Source organism: Tympanuchus pallidicinctus, unplaced genomic scaffold, assembly GCF_026119805.1.
Source record: "Tympanuchus pallidicinctus isolate F22 unplaced genomic scaffold, pur_lepc_1.0 scaffold1, whole genome shotgun sequence".
NCBI lineage: Eukaryota > Metazoa > Chordata > Aves > Galliformes > Phasianidae > Tympanuchus > Tympanuchus pallidicinctus.
The window spans coordinates 84,388,478-84,406,483 of record NW_026294618.1 but is presented as its reverse complement, the minus strand read 5'-3'; the positions used below and the strand labels follow the sequence as shown (position 1 = coordinate 84,406,483).

Below are 18,006 nucleotides of genomic sequence, written 5' to 3'. Positions count from 1 at the left end.
TGGTGCAACGTGGAGAATATATTTTATGAATTCTAAAATACATTGTACTCCTAACCCACCTGGAAATGGACGACTACTACCCACATTCATTACAAAGTTTCATTAACAATATGAATGACAGAAGAGAGCAAACATATTTAACTTGTAGATGACAGCACACCAACAACGGTGTCCAACACTTACAAGAGAACAGCAGACTTCTAAGTCTTCTTGACTACTTGATTAAATGGTCAGAAATCAGGAAGAAAAAAAAAAAACAAAAAACAAAAACAAAAAACAAAAAACCACCTCAGCATAGACCAAAGAAAATGGTACATTTCAGAATTCCAGGGGAAAAAAAAAGGCATACAACTGGCCAAAAAACTGCCAACGGGACTAAAAAATATATGCACACATTAAAAAAGGTCGAATTCTTCAGCTCCTAACAGAAGCAACACAGGTAAGATGTAAAATAGAGAATTGTTCTGCTCATCATGGTATGTTTACTCACACAGAAAGGTTTGGACCAGTGTTTTAAAGTAGTTGAAGCTAAACTGGTAAATAGCTCGCATAGTGATGAAAAGGGAATTCCATATTAAACTAACTAGTAATTTTTCCTATGTTTGCTAGGGCTAAGTGAGAATTACTGTCCTGACGTATGTACCTGTTTTTCACATTTCTTGAGCAGACCTGAGGCAGCGTATTTGATTTTCTAAAGACCAGACATCTTAGACACCAAGCTGAGTAAAGAGGCAGATCCAATGATCCACCTGGAGGCAGCAGAAAAACTGCTTTCTGCAGAACTTGACGAAGTCCAAAAATTCAATAAAACATTACAAAGCCAACATACAGATGTTTGCCTCCCTTTACTAGAGCCACAACACGGTAGTTGCTATGATTTTTCCATGCCACATAGAAGTATTGGATATTTTTATTATATATTATTAAGGTTTTTTTTCTAACTTAAACAAGCTAAATATGGAGGAAACAGTTTTCAAAGCACAAGCCATATTCAAAGAAAAATACTGCCAAACTGAAAAGGTTAATATTCATCACTAACTAAAAACATTACAGATGTTAGTTAAAATATAATAAATACAAGAGAAATGTAACAACTGAGACACTAGTATGATTCCTCCAGTGCTAATCAGTACTTCCTTGTCTTAGCTATGGCCACACACAGCACCCTTGTTTCAAGGCTATACAGCAGCCATTCCTTCCTGCAGGAAGAAAGAACATTGTTTTTTTCCATTATAGATGCAGAAGTTACAGATTTCTTGGGAGAACATCTAAAGTTCCACATAACTCGTAACAAGCAAAGCAGAAAAGCCTTGTGCTATTTCTTAGGAAAAAAGCCTCAGAACTTTATTACCTGAACAAGTAACAAGTGCAGAACTGCAATGAGAGTGCAGCTTGTGAAACTTTACTATGTCAGTACACTGCCTAAGCATTAGCAAAGCAGATTCCACGGAACGCTTCCTCTACATTTATCTGTTAGTTCTGTTGTTCTACCAAGGAAATCGGTCATTCTAGATTTTTTAATTCTAGATTTTTGTCCACAAGTGACAGAGTGTTTTAAGTGACTAACCAGGGTTTGTAGCTAATTTAAAAACATTTGTAGCATGCAGTAAGCCACAAATCATTTGGTTTTTCAACCTGTGGCTTACCCAAGGTCCCCTGGATCTGAACTAGGATTTCTTTGAAAAGGCGTTTGCTCTCCCATCTCACCTACGTGATCCAATCCTATACAAACTCACTACAGCACATCAACTCAACAACCCTTGCAAGGATGTATAGCACTCTTATTAACTCCTCTGGATTGGACAAAAAGGGAGAACAGTGATTTTGCAAAAAGCACAAAGATTTACACTACATAACAGTTTGATTTTTAGGGAGATTAGCAAACAGCTCTGTTCTCCACAGCCATGAAAACTGACATCTAGCTTCACAGCTGAGAATCCTAAACTGAAGCGACATCAAGGCCAAAGATCTTTTGAGACACTTGCACATAAAGATTTTGTTCTACTTTGCTACGATCCTAATTGTTTTCATTTTCTTTGTGGAGAAATAGGGCATCCACTTCAAGACAAATACTCTAGAGCTTTACATCTCAAAATGCAGTTCAGGAAGACAGCTGCACTGACCCAACATCATAGTCACCACCAACAGCAGTAGTTCCCTCTTTTCCTTTGCCCACGTTACCACTGTTTCTCAGTTCATCAGATGCTTAACTGACCCAATTAAGCCTGTTAATATGCCAGAAAACTCTCTTCCTTGCAGTCTAGCAAATGAAATCAGCCCGGCAACAGAACTAAGGAGCACTTGCACTCAGAATGGGACAAGCCACCCAGAAGTGGAAAAGCCAACTTCCTTCCCCTGATACTAACCTTCTTGCAGCTGCAAGCTGTAACTTCAAGTCTTACCATACTCATCTAGAATATGTAGAATAAAGTCCCCCAGAAGATATTTTTAACTCAAAACCCATTCTGAAAATGTTTTTTTTTTTTAGAGCATTCTCTACTGCCAGCTCTCCTTTTAATATCTCTTCCCTTAGCTATGAACTAAGTTCCAGAAAGTAATTTTATGGAAATAACTTGAGTAAAAGTTAACAACGTAGACCTGAAGCGCGCTGTACTGGTTTGTCACTGCTCATTTATCTTGCTATACTCAAGTGGCATGAGAGTGATGTCACAGAGCTCAGTAAATCTCATGTTTAATATTAGAGCGAAACACTAAGTTTGTCTCTGATTTGATCTGCAGCTTTTGCTAGGAAAAGCTCCTCAACCACTCAACACAACTGGATATCTACCTACTGTCAGAACTTCATGCTAAATCAACACGAAGTTAAAGAGGCAGCAGTCCTGGAATCTAGTCCATGGGTTCAGCCATGGTGTGGCAGTATGCAGCTGAGCAACAGGAGCCCTCAGTCACTGCATGAAGACTACCTGACATCAGTACAACATTCTGTCCAAATGTGTCATCTGTCTGCTTCGGCAAAATGAACAAACGTGACCAACAATTGCAGGAAAAAAAAAACACATTTAGGAAAGACATTTAGTACTACATTCACTGCACATCCAATATTACTTCCATCCCTGTAACCTGTCCCTCAATTAAAATTCTCATTCAGAAGACCAAATTGCAATCTTATAGTCTGGGTGTTCCATCTACAGGTTTTCACAGCCAATATAAAAACAGTACAGAAAGGGTGACAGATGGATACAGCCAGGTACATACAGAACCTTAAGCAGAGAATTAAAATTGGACTTGCAGCAGAAAGTCAACTGCTAACAACTCCATTATTAACACCAGTAATCTGACCACAGGCTATGAAGTCTCACTAGCACACTCTGGTAAGACAACTTACAGCAGAAGGTACCCTTGCTATGCTTTTATGAAATTTCAATTGATGATCACTCCTGTTAGGCCTGTGTTCGTGGTTAACAGAATCAATTTTTTTTTCATTTGAGCTACACAGCACAGTGTACCTACTGCTTATCCAGCAAACAGGACAAAAGTTATTTGCAATTATGGAGTGTCTAAGTTTACATCCTTCCAAGCAATTTGACATTTCATTTTATAGAGTATGATACAGATGAGAATCTGTCTGCCTCTCTGCTATGACTCAGATCTCACAACAGGCATTTCAGTGAGATCTGCATGGATACAATCTTGCTTGCAATCATGTTAACTAGCAAGCAAGGGTAAGGTCTGTACTTTCGCTACTCCGTACATAATTTTCTTTGCCACTAAAGGCTGCAGAGTAGCAGTGCAGTTTGTTCTCTGGCTACCATATTCTCAGGACAACAACATGTTTAGGCCATTCCCAATGGTCACAGAATGTCGTACTTCAGTTTACTTTCACTATTCCCAGAAAAGAAGGTATCTGAAAAGAATCCAGAATCTTAGACTATCTACTGCACCCTCCTAAAGATGAAGATGCACTTTAAAGTACTGATACAGAATCTGATGCCTTATTTGCATTACCACTATCACTATGCCACTATCTAGCTCATATTGTACTGGTTCTAAACGGGTAAATAATAACACAGCCTATAAGTCTTAAAGAAGTACAAGGGCCTAACAAGTAGTCCAGCCACTACTCACATACAGTACACTGGGGATGGTAGTTAGCAAATCCCTGGAAAATTCAGAGTAGAATGATGAAAAACTGCTGGAATGTGAGTAGCTGTTTCAGTTCTTTAAAGATACAAACAGATTTGCAACTTTCCTATAGTCATCACTGTAATAAGAGCCTTAAACATGAATCTGAACTAACTTAAAATTATGTTCAGTGATAAAACAATCATAATTTGTTCTTTACTCAATTTCCTGGGTAAATACTGGACTATTTCTTGCTACTTATTCACTCTTATAACAGTTACCCTATGCCTCAAAACCAGGGTTTCATCAGTACCTCATGAAATTTACTGTAGAGGGCTGCATTTCACTTCAAGGTAACATCCTGAGACCTAAACAAGTAGAGAAGTCTAAATGATGCCCATGTGTCCAAATCATACTAGTTCTTCAAAGGAGGTCAATTTCCAGACTTTAGGGCTTAGATAGGAAAAAAAAAAATTACTTGAGGAAAACAAATAATAAGATTATACACTTGTTCACGTAATCTCAGCTAGTAAATGCTATTTTTACTTTAAAATCTGGTCCTAGGGCAACACTTGTGCACTAGAATGAGTAAATCCATATATCAAAGTGATAGCAAGACAAAGAATATATGTGAAAGATCACCTGAGGAAAGGATTCACTGGACAAAAAGAATGTAAAAAAAAAAAAATACTTCTCAGTTTTGCTACAATATAACTCACAGGTTAGACTGAAACCTTAGAAGGATGAAATAAACACTGTTGCTGTTTTCCCTGAATTTGTTATTGCTCAAGCACATTTCTCACATTATTTAATAATACAGCATGAAAACGAAAGAGTTTTCAACAGTTTCACCAAACCATCCTGCAAGTGACTCCAAGTATTACTGGAGATATACAGGAGTATAACTTGTGAAAAAGTAGTACCTGAATGTCCATGAACGACACTTCTTGCAACAAGCTATCTACGAAATTAGCTTCCAGATGAGAAAAACACAATCAGCACAAGTAGAAAATGGAAAAGTTTATGCATGATTTGCCACTCAGTAACTCATTGGTACTGCTGCCAATCTCAGCATCTATGCCTGCCCACCTCCCTAGCACTTCCTCTACATCTCTATTCCCTTCTCCACAGCTGTGAAGCTTACCAGTCCTACGCCGAACAACGTTATCCATCTAGAGCAGCAAAAATTTCCAGCTGGTAGAATTCCACTAAGTAGAATCAACTAAGAGGGATCAGCAGAGCAGTAGGAAGATACTGACAAGACAAGACAGGAAAACCTCCTTGTACAGTCGCTATGTCTACTCAAAAAACTCACTGTGCACATTTGTTTGAAGCCTTTCCACTTTCAGACTTACGCCAAAACAATTTGTCTGCTGTTTGATTTGCACAGTTAATGAAAACCTAGCACTGAGCTCAGTCACTGACTAGATCTACATGCTAATGCTTTTTTCAAACACTAATGCCATGCTCCCATTCACATTTCTGCTGCACAGTGAGTTGCTGAAGACATCTCCAGTGGCAACAAGCAAATCTCGCTGTTCCAAGCTGCCTATACCTCTTCACTCCATAGGTCACATGGACACTAGCTGACCTCTGAATGGTCTGCAAATGGGATGATGGGGAATATCCGGTCCCTTTCCTACCTACCTGCTCGGGATTTTTACCAGCTTTTGTAAACACCAGGAGAAATACGGGAAGAATTCACATCTATGGAGAAGATTAGTTTAAACTTCTATTTCGTTACAAATTTACTTTCAAAAATGATTTATGATAGCTACAGTTATAATCACAAGGAGTCATTCGGCATCTCCAACCACTCCCTGCTACTTTACAGACTGGAACCCAAGAATACAGCCCCACAGAGCTCAGAGTCACGAACAGAGCTCACTCCCACTGACACACTCTGAGAACCTGTTGACATTGAAGTAACCTCTAACTTAAGAAAAGCCTGCAGATGTGTTCACAGTAACAGTACACTTGTGCTGTGAAGTATGAAAAGCAACGCTAAGCTTGTGAATGTCAAAGCTGCAGAAAGTGCTTCCTTCTGATCCTTAGCAGCTAAGGATGGTTACAACAGCCGTTAGGGTGCCCAGAAACCACAAAGCCAAAAGCTCTTCTTGTCAATATTGTGGAACCACCGAACAGTTTAGGTTAGAAGGGACCTCGAGGCGCATCCAGTCAGGGCACCGAGGAGCAGAGAAGAGCCGCAGTGCCGTACACCTCCCGTTCCCTCTCCCCCTCCCGCAGGCCCGCACCACAGTATCTCCGCGCGCCCTTTGCCCCCATCCCGCCGCCCGCAGGCCTCAGCTTGCCGCCGGCATCGCGCAGCGCCGGGGCGAGCCCTCACCTGGCGGCAGCAGGTGCGGGCGAGAGCAGCAAGGGCCGGAAACGCACGCAAAGGGCCCGCAGACGCCCGGCAGAACTCAGCAGGGCCGCCATCCCCGCCGCGCGCGCTGCTAACAGAGGAACACGTGAGGCGTGCGCCGCCGCGCATGCGCAATGAGAGCGACCAGAATCCGGCGCTCCGCTACCGACGGGAAGCGGAAGAAACCATTCCTCGCGGGGAGGGAAGCGTCGGCCCCGCTCCTGGAATGGGCTCGCTGAGGTATGCGCGGGCTTTCCGCTTCCTCCCCCTCCCTCAGTTTGTTACGGATGGAACATTCCTCCGACCCTGCACTGGGTTGGGCTGAGCGACAGCGAACCCGAAGTCGCTGTTGCCGCAGATAGTTTGAGGGAGAAAAAGAGCGGCTTCGGGGAGGACGCCTCGTTGCGTTTCGGGATACGGGGGAGGTGCAAAAGGGAGAACGGGTTCCTGCTAGCCCTGCGTGCAACTCCGCCTAGGGCAACGGTCGGGCTCGGCGACTGGGTGAGCGCCCGCCTTCTCTGGCTGAAGGAAGTCACGTGGGCAGGGTGTTGGGGGTGGTGCGAGTAGCCATGTTCCTTGCAGGGGTCACCCCTGTGGCGGCGACTGGGAATCGGCGGGGGGGAAGGCGGGAAGGCGCTGTCAGTGTGCGCATGCGTCGGGGGCGGCCCCTGCCGCCTTGCTGCTGTGGGAAGGGGCTCAGTGTGGTTCACCTGCTGGGCTCGGGTGTGGCGCAGCGGGCGAGTGCAGCGAAGATCTCAGCCTCAGCGCTTGTTGATCGTAAGCTTCCTTTAAACCCTGCAGGTGTAACCTGGATTTTAACCAAAAAGCGAAATAAAAGCCTTTGAAATGCTGCTGTCTTCCTGCTTTTCTTCATTTGAGAAAAACAGAAAAAAATAGGCGCGAGGGGCAGACAAGGCACAAAATTCCCTGCCTGAGCTTGTTTGCACTGCTAAGGTGTCGTCAGCATCGATGCTTCTTAACACATACATTACAGCTGCTTTGTGAAACTTCATTATGAAACATTGATTGGAGGAGTTCTTAGAAGTGCTTGCTTTCATGCAAAAAAAAAAAAAAAAAAAAGCAAAAAAGAAAGTGCGCAATTATTTTTTGTATGGATTGCAAATAGTTACTCCAGGGGGCAGATTATTCATCAAAACAGATTGATTTTATCAAGTCAATTACAATCAGCTGTTTGCTACCAGGCTTTGCGTGGTAGGACTTGCCTCCTCACCCAGGTGCAGAGGGGCCGCTTTCAGTGCACTGTAAAAGCACACTTGTGCTGTTTGTAGGAAGGTCCTGGATGCTCAGTGTTTCTCATAGTTATCTTTGAGGTACAGATTGGAACTGGTAAGGCAGTGTTGGTAATTACAATTGACTTTGCTTTAATGCAATATTATATTTTGTAGAATGTAGTTTACCTTACTGAGGAACTGAATGATGAATTTTTGAATCAAAACTCAAACCGAGCATAATGTCTCTTAGTTTGACTTAGGGGCCTGCTCACAAGGCTTGGTTATGAGCCCCAATTGTTTGGAGTCTTGCTGTAGAGGCAGTACAGGGATGTCTAGAATGCTTGCAGTAAGGGCTGGAAAAGATGAAGCAACTAAATAGCAGAAAAAGAAAAATATTGAGTGGATGCTGGGATGCTGACATATTAATAACAGGTAAGTTCTTGTTGCAGAGACTTCTCTGCTACAGTATCATTAAAGAACAGTGTGAAGTTGTGTTTTGGAAGAGAACAGCCAGGCAGGTTCTGACTAGGAATTCCTCCAAGGACAAAATGCAAAAGCAACTGCTGGAAAATCTAGGAAGTAGGCAACAGCATCTGCAATGGCAGGCTGCTTAGAGTAGAGTTGGCTTGTCTCTACTGAGTGAGATAACATGAGATTTTTGCTGCAGCAGGGAGGAATACCTTGGTGTGAAGAAGACAGGAGGTCCCAAGGAATCGATTTTAAAACATGATGTATCTGGAGTATCAGACTTAAGGGTTCATGTTAGCTGAAGTTCACTTAATGGGTGTGAGGGTCTGCATCACATCAGTGGAGATTTGAAAAAAGTAAATCCAGTCATAACTTTTAGAGCATAGGAGAGTCCTTTTCTGCTGTCCTTCCCCCCTCAACAGCCAACACCTTCTCAGACTTTTGTCCTGATTCATTCTTCCCAGGGAATTTATTCTCATTGCTAATAATGCAAGAATGTTCTCCCCAGGGGTAGTAATCAGGCAGTGCCAGAGTACATTCATGGACTCCAGAGCTGTGTATGCTGTTGAATTCCTGTATCTAACAAAGTATCAGGAGCTGGCCACACTGAGCTGGGAGAACAGGAGGATTTTGGGGGTTTTGGCCAAACACTACCAAAGGCTGCAAAATGGTTACTATTACTGAAAGTAGTGGATGAAAATTGCGTGCCTGCAGGAGATGGTGAGAAAGCTTCTCCTCGTTACATAGGTGGTTTAATCATAAAGGCTTATTTGAAGATGTTGTGGAATTTCCAAAGCAAGAGTTACAGTATCGTGGTAATTAGAGCTCCTCTCACTCACTCTTCCTTCTTTCAAATAGAAGTCCGTATTTAAAAAGTAGTTTTTAAAAGGATAGCTTATTCCACAGGTGACTTTTCAATATCTAAAAAGACAAATGTGTGCTATAAATGCATCTCTGGAACCTGACCACTAAAGCTCTCTGGAGTGAATGATTCAAGTGCTGTCAAATGACTTTGAGATGTCAGAAGAAACATGAAAGGACACGCAGCAGCTCTAATATGTTGTTTGTATAACTGCAACGTGAAGTGAGGAGAAGCGGTGCTGGTCTAGGACTGTTGCCTTTAGGCAGTTTGGATGATGCTGCTGCATGTCAGAGGGTAAAACGATAACAAGGATCACGCTGATTGCCTTTATCAAATTAAGAGGGTTTTATCATATTAAAAGAAGCTAACCTCTGGGGGAAAAAAAAAAAAAAAAGGACCAATCTCTGCGGGCTTTGCAGTAGGGTTGTTTGTGTTTCCTTCTAGAGTCTCAGAGGTGCCCTCTCCTGGTCTAAGCTATCTGACGGAGCAGGAAAATCTGCCATCGTGGTGGTGGATGTGAGGCTCCTGCTGCTTACCTTCTGATGCTTGTAGCTGTCCTGTTACATCTTAGATTAACGTGACCTGCATTAAAGTCAGCTGTGCTCAGCCAAAACCGGTGGGATAGGAACATCAGTCCTCCTGCCGAGGTCACAATTCAATGTGATTCATGGCCTATTTTATTCAACAGAGAGAGGCCATGTAATTTCTAATGTTTGTATGATGGCCACATGTGCATTGGGAAATAGGCCATCAATAAGGTTTGCCATACTGAGAATAATTTGGAAGATTTGGGGGAAGTTATGCCACAGAACTGAATAGATGGTGAATCATATATCTGCACTGCTGGTATCAATATAAAGGGATATCAGTATTAGGAAAATATAAGTCTAAATTCATGGTTGGTAAGTGTTTTACATACTTTCAATGCCTCATTTAAACTTCAGTCTTAGAAGAGAAATTGAGATCAGCTCACTTGTGAGATGAAGTTTTATTGCTGGAATGCCTGTTGCTGTTGGTCTCTCAAGTGTTAACTGTTTCCTCTGTCTGCCCTAACAAAAAAGCTTACCTCATCCATAATGTACATTTGCTTACATTTAAGCCAGTTTCATGATTTATGGAAGCCTGAATGCATAATACTGACAATACAGCAACATGGCATGATGTTCTGCTTTGTTCTGAGTCTGGTGTAATGATGAAATCAAGATGAGGTATTCAAACCAGGTAGTAAGGAAAAAATCAAAGAGCCAGATGTTAGGGAATGTAGGCTAATGTCTTAGTTTCCTGTTAAAATGGCAAATAAGATGACAAGCCCATGATACGGAGAAGGATGCTATGTAAACTAATTCCATTCCAGTGGCCTATGGCAACTTAATCTCTAACGAAGCAAAGCTCGCTGCTTATTCAATGTACTTGTTAAAATGTTTCTGCAGGCACAAATGATTTGTTTTGGTTTCTTTTTCATTTGGCTTTTATTTGATCACACCCAACGTTTCCAATGATGTTCTCAGGACTTCTGGAGTTGTAGTGCTGTAAAATAATTATTTCCTCTGAAGATGCAAAAGAATTTAGCTCACTCATCTTCTCAGCTGTGTTAGTTTTGCAAGGTTAGTAGAAAATTTAATAAGTAGTAGAGCCTTTATCTTTGTAACCAAGTCAGCAGATCTTATCCTAGCTATCTACGGGGAGTAGATCTGATGAGTAAGAGGGTACTTTTTTTATACAGTTAGTTTTCAAGGATCACAATTTGAAAATGGTTGTGACATAACTGGGTCACATCTGAAATTTTTCTATAAGCTGCATAAAAAGAGAAGTTGAGGTAGCTGATTTTGTCAGAAGGTATATTTAGAACTGTAGTGAATCATAGTTGAGGGATTTGCATATTGTAATGTTACTGAAAAATGCAAATAGTCATATTTTTAATTAGTAGTCCTTCAGCATTTACCTTTTGCTTTTAAATAAGAAAACAAAGTAAGAATTAAGATATGGATGCACTTGCATCACGTTATGTTTCTTCTACTGTTGCCTTTGTTTTGTGTGTTGAACTGTGGGCATGCCATACTGCAATAAATATCGTGTCCCAGAATTTGGCTATTTTGGGTGCTCGAGTGGTAAGTGGTAAGATGTTTTAGGAATGTTACAACTATTTCAACTGCTTTTAGATCCAGTAAAGGATAAATCATATTCAGATTTTAGTTCATGCTTTATGTTTTGGTTAGAAACAGGTATGGAGTGATTCAGAGATCCTGTAGATTGCTAGCTGAACTAGGACATACAATAAAACATGATCCATATGCTAAGAGCATTTGCTTTAGGTAAGAATCTTCTTGATGTGTTTGGATATCATTGGGCATGCTGGCAGATACTTTCTGCCAAATGTCCTCCTGTCTCAAATAATGAAAAAATGTTAGGATTCTGGATGTAAGACTGATCTAGTGCAAGCATCTGAGGTCTAGGTTCCTGCTTTGATTTGAAGTATTTGAGATTTTCTTACAGATGTTTGGATTTGTCTTTAATGGCTACTCAGTTACTGTATTTTAGAACATTTAGTCATTTTAGGCAATTAGTCATATATCACCTAAAAAGGCCACTTATAGCCTGAAAAACCTAATCCACAAATAATCATAATGAGTGCTAAATCCCTTGGCATAAGCTGGAGTGGGTTTCATTTAACTGGGGAAAATAACCTGTTTCAGCAACAGGAGTTGTGTCGCTGATATCTTCCCATTGCCGAAATATGTTAAGGCTGGACAATCACAAGTATTTTCCATAGGGTAGAAATGCCTGGATAAATCAAGATAAAATATCTTTCAAATAGACTGCATCCGATGTGCATCACAAATGATCTCTGCAAAGAAAAAAAGGAATGCAAAAAAAATCGCTGTTAGTTTTCTGTGTTTTGTGTAATAAATCATGCCTTGCTTTGTGAAAGTATTTGTGGATTTCCTTAAACTTGTGTGGCTAACCAAAAACATGCAATAGAGGTGGTATTTTTAGCTGTGTGGAAATAATTACTAGAAATATGGGTTCACTTAGCAAAATCCTCTGCTTACTGTTGGCAAATGCATGTTCCAATGAAGATATGAGACGCTCCTTGATTATTTTATTATATCAACGACAAGAATTTTATGCTTCACTGAACCTGATTTTAAATAAAATTGAGAGAAGGACTTTTTTCTAATCTGTTTTGTTTCTTGATTGTTGTTCTACTTCAGAATACTGATAGAAGGTGCTTATGTTCAGAGAGAAGAGCACATTGTCTCTTTTGCAGTATGAAGTTCTTCCCACATATTTATAATATTTGAACTAAATAAATGGTAGCAAGGAAGAAACAAAATAACCAGTTCTTACATGGTTACAGGTCTCTGGAAAATTTCTCTTCAATCCAGGAGACAAGATGTATCTCTGGATATCCAGTGGGCTAGATTTGTGGCTTTGGCAAAAAATCATGTTGCCTTGAGTCCTGTGTGAGGGTTAGGCACTGTATAATCTTCAGTTGTTCAGGGCTTCTCAGTGGTCAGTACCTGATGCTGTGCCTTACTCTTAAGCAGGTACTCTGTAGTCACCATTTGCAAAAGAAACAAACAAACAAAACCACACTAAAACCACAACCAAGACAAGTGTATCCACTACTGTTTTTTTTTTTTAGCAACATTACTGTCAGGTTTAAATGCAGATTTAAAAAAAGTATTTAATTATATTTAACTGTACATCAGAATAAAGACACTTCCTGCTTTCCATCCAAAATGCTTTCAGGTTGTTTCTGCAACCTATGGCTGTGCTGCTTACTTAATGAGCATTAGCCTTCAGTTTTACTGTGTAGTCTCAGAAAATCATAGAGGAAAGCCAAAGGCAGTGCTTCAGCCAGAGGAATATGTGAAGGGTTAAAGGAATTTTGATAAATAGGCTTAGCATGATCTTTGTACAGTGAAAAGTTGCTGATCTGTTTAGGACAAGGGGCTCTGAATCAGTTGTGAGGCTGTTGTGTGAACTTTCTGAGGTAAGTACTAAGAAGGATGTATTGAAAATATTTTCCTCTATCTGCATGTTGCCTCTGAGTCCTCATTCACGCCATCCTTTTGTGCTAGCATGCATGTTTACATAGTTGCTTAGGGAACCAGATGGGTGTATCAATAAGCATTAGTTTTAAGCCAGCTCATCCCTCAGTCATGTGCACTGCAGAGCCACATGTGTTTGTGCCAGCACGAGGTGATGAGAAGGAGTGAGCCTATGCAGAAATGAGAAACTAGAAGACTAATGATGGCTAATTCCTTGTTTCAGCAATGATGCTATTTTGTCCCATGTAAAGTGCTTGTGGAGCTACAATTATGTATAAAAATCAGTATTTAAAATGGGATCTAGTGAGATATTAGTCCTTATTTAAGAGTAAGTTCTAGTAGAGCAGCACTAAAATTATTGCTAGTTCAGCTGATAGGTTCCACTGGTTTATGGTTCTCTAACCAAAGTCGAGCCAAGTAGAACATTCTTCCATCTCTTAGCAGGGGAGCAGGAAGCAAAGCGGAGAGAAAAAGTTGACTGTTGGCCAGCAGTGCCCTGGTTGCACTGCTGCAAATAAGAATTTTTCTAAATATATTTAGCTTAAACTGAGAGTAAAAACTTACTTCCTATGAGGTTGAACTTCACAAATACTTAGTCTGTCATACATATGGTGCTTCTAATTCACATTCCTTGTTCTGAAGAGATGTTAAGCCTGCAAAGAAATCTGCACAGTTGTTGCCCGGAGTTGTTTCTGTTCATTGTAGAACTTCATCAGTACCATTTCAAGGTGTACAAAGACTCTATGAGTCAGCTCAGTACTGTTCATATTTGCTTGTATTGCATCACTTGCTCCCATTCAGTACTACTGTAAATTTTTCTGCCAGGTTGTGTTTGAGACTTGAATAACTTTTTTCACCCCTATTTCAATACCAACTAGAATTATAGCCATATTAAGAGTGAGTGCTTTCATTCAGATTCACTGAAAGGTAGCACTCGTTTGATTAAGACTATCCATCTCCTCAGCTCTTTTGTTTGTTGTTTTTTTACTGAAGAGATCTATGCATGACAAATTTCAAGCTCAAGTATATAGAAAATAGTTTTGAAAGAACAAATGGTATCTCAGTTCTTTACTTAGAAGATCATTTCCAACTCTTTCAAATCTGAATTTATAATATGTACAGAGAATTATTTGGAATGTTTTAGAGCTTCAATAGGAAATTTTTATACCTATTGCAAGACAGGTTAAAAAAAAAAAAAAAAAAAAAAAAAAAAAAAAAAAAGGAGTGCAGCTTGCCTGCTGGTCAAGAGTCTTCCAAGTCAGTCTGTTACTTTTTCTACCCCAGTATTAGTCATCAGAATTATTTCCTTTTGTCTGTTTTCAATCTTGTGCCTCTATTACTTTTTTTTTTTTCCTAAACTGCACCTAATTTTCTCATTTTGTAGGAAGTTGTTTGAGTTTTGCTGCTGTTTTAACTTCTGCTTAGAAACTTCAAAATTTCATATTTTTCTTTCGTCTTCAGTTGACAGATCCAGCCACAAGTTTAACTGTGTGTAAGGCTTACCTTTACTGAGATGTATGTGAGGAGAGAGAGTTTGTGAGGCACACACCCATCAGTTTATTGAGTCATTTTCACTCAGACCTTTTACAGATGTTATGAATATTTGAGAAAGGGAAGACCATATGAAGTTTTTCTTTTTTTTTTTTTTTTTTCTCCTCTCCTATAGTACTCCCTTATTTGATTTTGTCAATGCTTTCTTTTTTTCAAATTCATTTTTTATGAGAATTACTATTACTTTACATGTAATTTAGTGCTAAAAGCCTTTTCTATCTTAATCTTTCTGTTTTATCATAAAACTTATAGATGGCATTGTTTAATATTTTGAGGTGGGATTAGGTCCCTAAGAAAACTCTTAAAACATGAGTTAGCTTAAGACAAAAAATATTTTCAGTTAGGCAAGGTATAAATTACTTTCTCAGTTACTCAGGTTTAATGCAATCCATATAGCACACAAATCTTACTCTGCCAGTTGTTTAGCCATCCATGGAATCTATGAAGATAAGTACACATGGCTTGCATTTTTAATGAAAACAAAATGTAGAACTTTTTTCCTTTGCATATTAAAAAGAGTCGAAAAAAGAAGGAAATACAGTTTTCCCCCAGTGCACTTGAAGTTTCATGGACTTTGTTTGTCATTAGATTTACTCCAAGTGTTAATTTTGCATCTGTATTTTTCCTATTCTACACTTTTTTTCCACTAGAACTTATGTATATACTCTCTATATAAGTTCCAGTGATATGCTAGATACATATGTATATATCATCTATATACACCAAATATTTTCTTTTAAGTCTTTTCCTAGCCTCTTTCATCCTCACCATCTATTTTTCTTCCTTTCCTGTTGCCTTTCTTCTTCTTTCAAGAGAGCTCTTTAAACATTTACAGTTTCAGAAAGTTTCCGATCTGCCCTTTACCGCTTAGATCTTAAAAGAATTTTCCATCTGGAAATGTCTATGTAGGACACTGTTACTTCATCAGAATATTAAAATATTTTTCTAATTGCCTGTCAATTTAAATTGTGAAGTTCTTGCAGAAATCCTTTTGTTCAGAGGTTTTCTTCCTCAAATACATTTCAGTGAGAAAGACGAGGATTGTGAGCGTCAGTAAGATATGCCTTCAAACTGTTTAGGTTTGATTGCATTGCATTATAGAATGCTTCATTACTGGTTTAACCTCTCAAAGGCTTTCAGCTGCTGTTTTATTTAGCTATACCGACTACACTGCCTACAGCAACTCCAGGCAATGATTCCCCCAGTGGCATGCATGAGCTGCCCTGCTCTACTGCAAAAATACATTATGGCTGAATTTGCCCTCAGAGTTTGGAAAGATCTAAAGTCTTTGGAGACTAAAAATGTGTTTTTTCTTTGTTTTAGCTGGCGGTATGAGCCTCTGGCATTTTAAAGTGCAAGTCATTAGCGTTCACAGGGGTGATGTTAATATGTCTGTGTTTCAATCTCAGGACATTTTCCAGTTGCTTCTGCCACAACAATCTCTGCCAACTCAGTGCTTCTTAAGCCCCTTGTGAATTAAAGTAAGCTTCACGGTGCCAGTAAGAATCGCTGTAGACTTTGGCTGAAACCAGTTGCTACCTGACTTATTCTTTTTGTGATATTTGGTGTCAAGGTCGAAAGTCATTCGGAGCAACTAGATAGGGCTGAAAATTGGGAGGAGTGTGATATAATGTAGATATGTTAAATGTGATCAAAAGTAAAGCTGGAGGATTTTGGATGGTTTCGTTTTGTTAACACCATCTAGTTCTTTGTATTTATTTTCTTCTTGAAATGAGGTGCTATGACTTAGATTTATAGGAAGACTCAATTACATGTACAAAAAGCCTGGCCATGGTGATAATGTGGCATTCAGAAATAAAAATAAAAGACTCGATTGAAGTAGTCCAGAAAGTAGCCTGAGGGATGAGAAGACAGTCCTAGCTGATGTAAAGGATGGAATCTGTCAACAAAGTTAATGCATGTGGGAAATGCAGGAAGGCAGCACAGAGAGATCAAGGGCCAACCCTTTCACCCAGCGTGTTACAGCTGACTGTAGATGTACAGCATGTTCTGTCAATTGCCGCTTGCTTTCACTGGTGGAAATGTCATAAATACTCCCCCTTCCCTTTCAAAGTGCTCTGCTGTATTCTCCCCAGCTCCTACAACAAGGAGAAAAGTAATCTAGTCATAGAATAGGACAGAGGAAGAAAAGAGGTACAAATGTTAAGATGGTTGAGCAAAGCTCAAAACACAGATGTTCTGGCAAGTGTTGCTATTTTTAAGCTTTTCATTCAGTCTTAGAGAAAACTAAGCAGTAGGGTGCCAAGTCAATAGCACCTGAGGTTACTTCATAAGGTTTCACAGATGTCAATGCCTGTCTGCACTGCAAAAATACGAAGGACTAGAGAATAAGAAATCTGTTATTTCTTCTTAGTTTTCTTCTGATTCCCTATCGGTTTCTCCCTCAAATAAGGTTTCTCCTTCTCAAATAAGATGCGTGCAGAAGATTGCTTTCCAGGTCCAAGCAGAGATGGTCTCTACTTGCTGACTACTTTTGCTGCCAGTGTCAGAAACCAGTCTTCAGGAAAGAAGAGCAATCTGCACATGTGTTTACCTAGGGGCTCTGGAGATCTTTTTTTGTTGTTGCTTTTGTTAAATGTAAGTGTGCAGGGGCTCAGAATTGTGCCCAGAATGTAGAATTAACTGTAGGTAGATGCTCATTACTGCTGGGCTTGCTTTAGGTAACTTCACAGCATCAGCGCAGAGAGTAAGATGTCATCAACTTTCTTTATGGAAGACTGTTGTCATTTCTGAATTAAAAAGAGTTGTTGACCAGCACAAGGAGTGCGGCCTCCTGGCAAGGGAAAGTAGTGACAGGAAGAGCTCGGTATGGGCTTACAAGTAAAAACTTTGCCTTGGGACAGCTGGCTCTGCTGCTGTGCCTGGAGGAGTCTGCAAATGATGGGCAGTGTAAATGGCTAGCCCATAAAAAGCAGAACCCAGGTGCCAATTAACAATACTTCAAATGTCAAAATCTGAAGAGAGAGGCTGAATGCAAACAGACACTTTGAAAGTGTTTGCTGATAGGAAGAGGCAATGATAGCAGTGGGCCTGTGCTTGTGTAATAGGTGTGTGATGTACGAGTTCAGTGCATGTACATCATAACAGAGGCTGAATGTATGATACATTCTCAACTTAGTATTGGAAAAATACTAGTACTTAGTGTACTTAGTATTTAGTTTTTCCAATACTTAGTATTGGAAAAAAAAAAAAAAACAAAAACCTGAGAGCATGATATTAATTTAATGACTAATAGTCAAAGCAGTTCCATATATGTTGTTGGTTTTTTAAAATCTATTTTATATGTAGTCAACGTAAGTTTTTTAAGAATAGTTATCTCAGAGAAATCAGTAGTTTTCTTAAATAAATTAAACAGAAATTGCCCAAGAA

General features: G+C 39.8%; 1 protein-coding gene and 1 long non-coding RNA gene across 4 annotated transcripts in view; one reads left to right on the top strand and one right to left on the bottom strand.

Moving 5' to 3' along the window:
* LRPPRC (leucine rich pentatricopeptide repeat containing) overlaps nt 1-6,573 on the bottom strand; it is an 87,121-nt gene extending 80,548 nt beyond the window's left edge. The window contains exon 1 of the mRNA XM_052689758.1: nt 6,431-6,573. Coding sequence (XP_052545718.1) covers nt 6,431-6,522 — 92 coding nt within the window. The 5' untranslated portion in view covers nt 6,523-6,573. The remainder of the gene's footprint in view (nt 1-6,430) is intronic.
* LOC128084103 (uncharacterized) overlaps nt 6,554-18,006 on the top strand; it is a 62,801-nt gene continuing 51,348 nt past the window's right edge. Inside the window, exon 1 of one of the 3 annotated variants that reach the window (XR_008208342.1) lies at nt 6,554-6,688. This is a non-coding gene — a long non-coding RNA (uncharacterized LOC128084103). The remainder of the gene's footprint in view (nt 6,689-18,006) is intronic. The other 2 variants (XR_008208334.1, XR_008208336.1) reach the window with 2 other exon arrangements.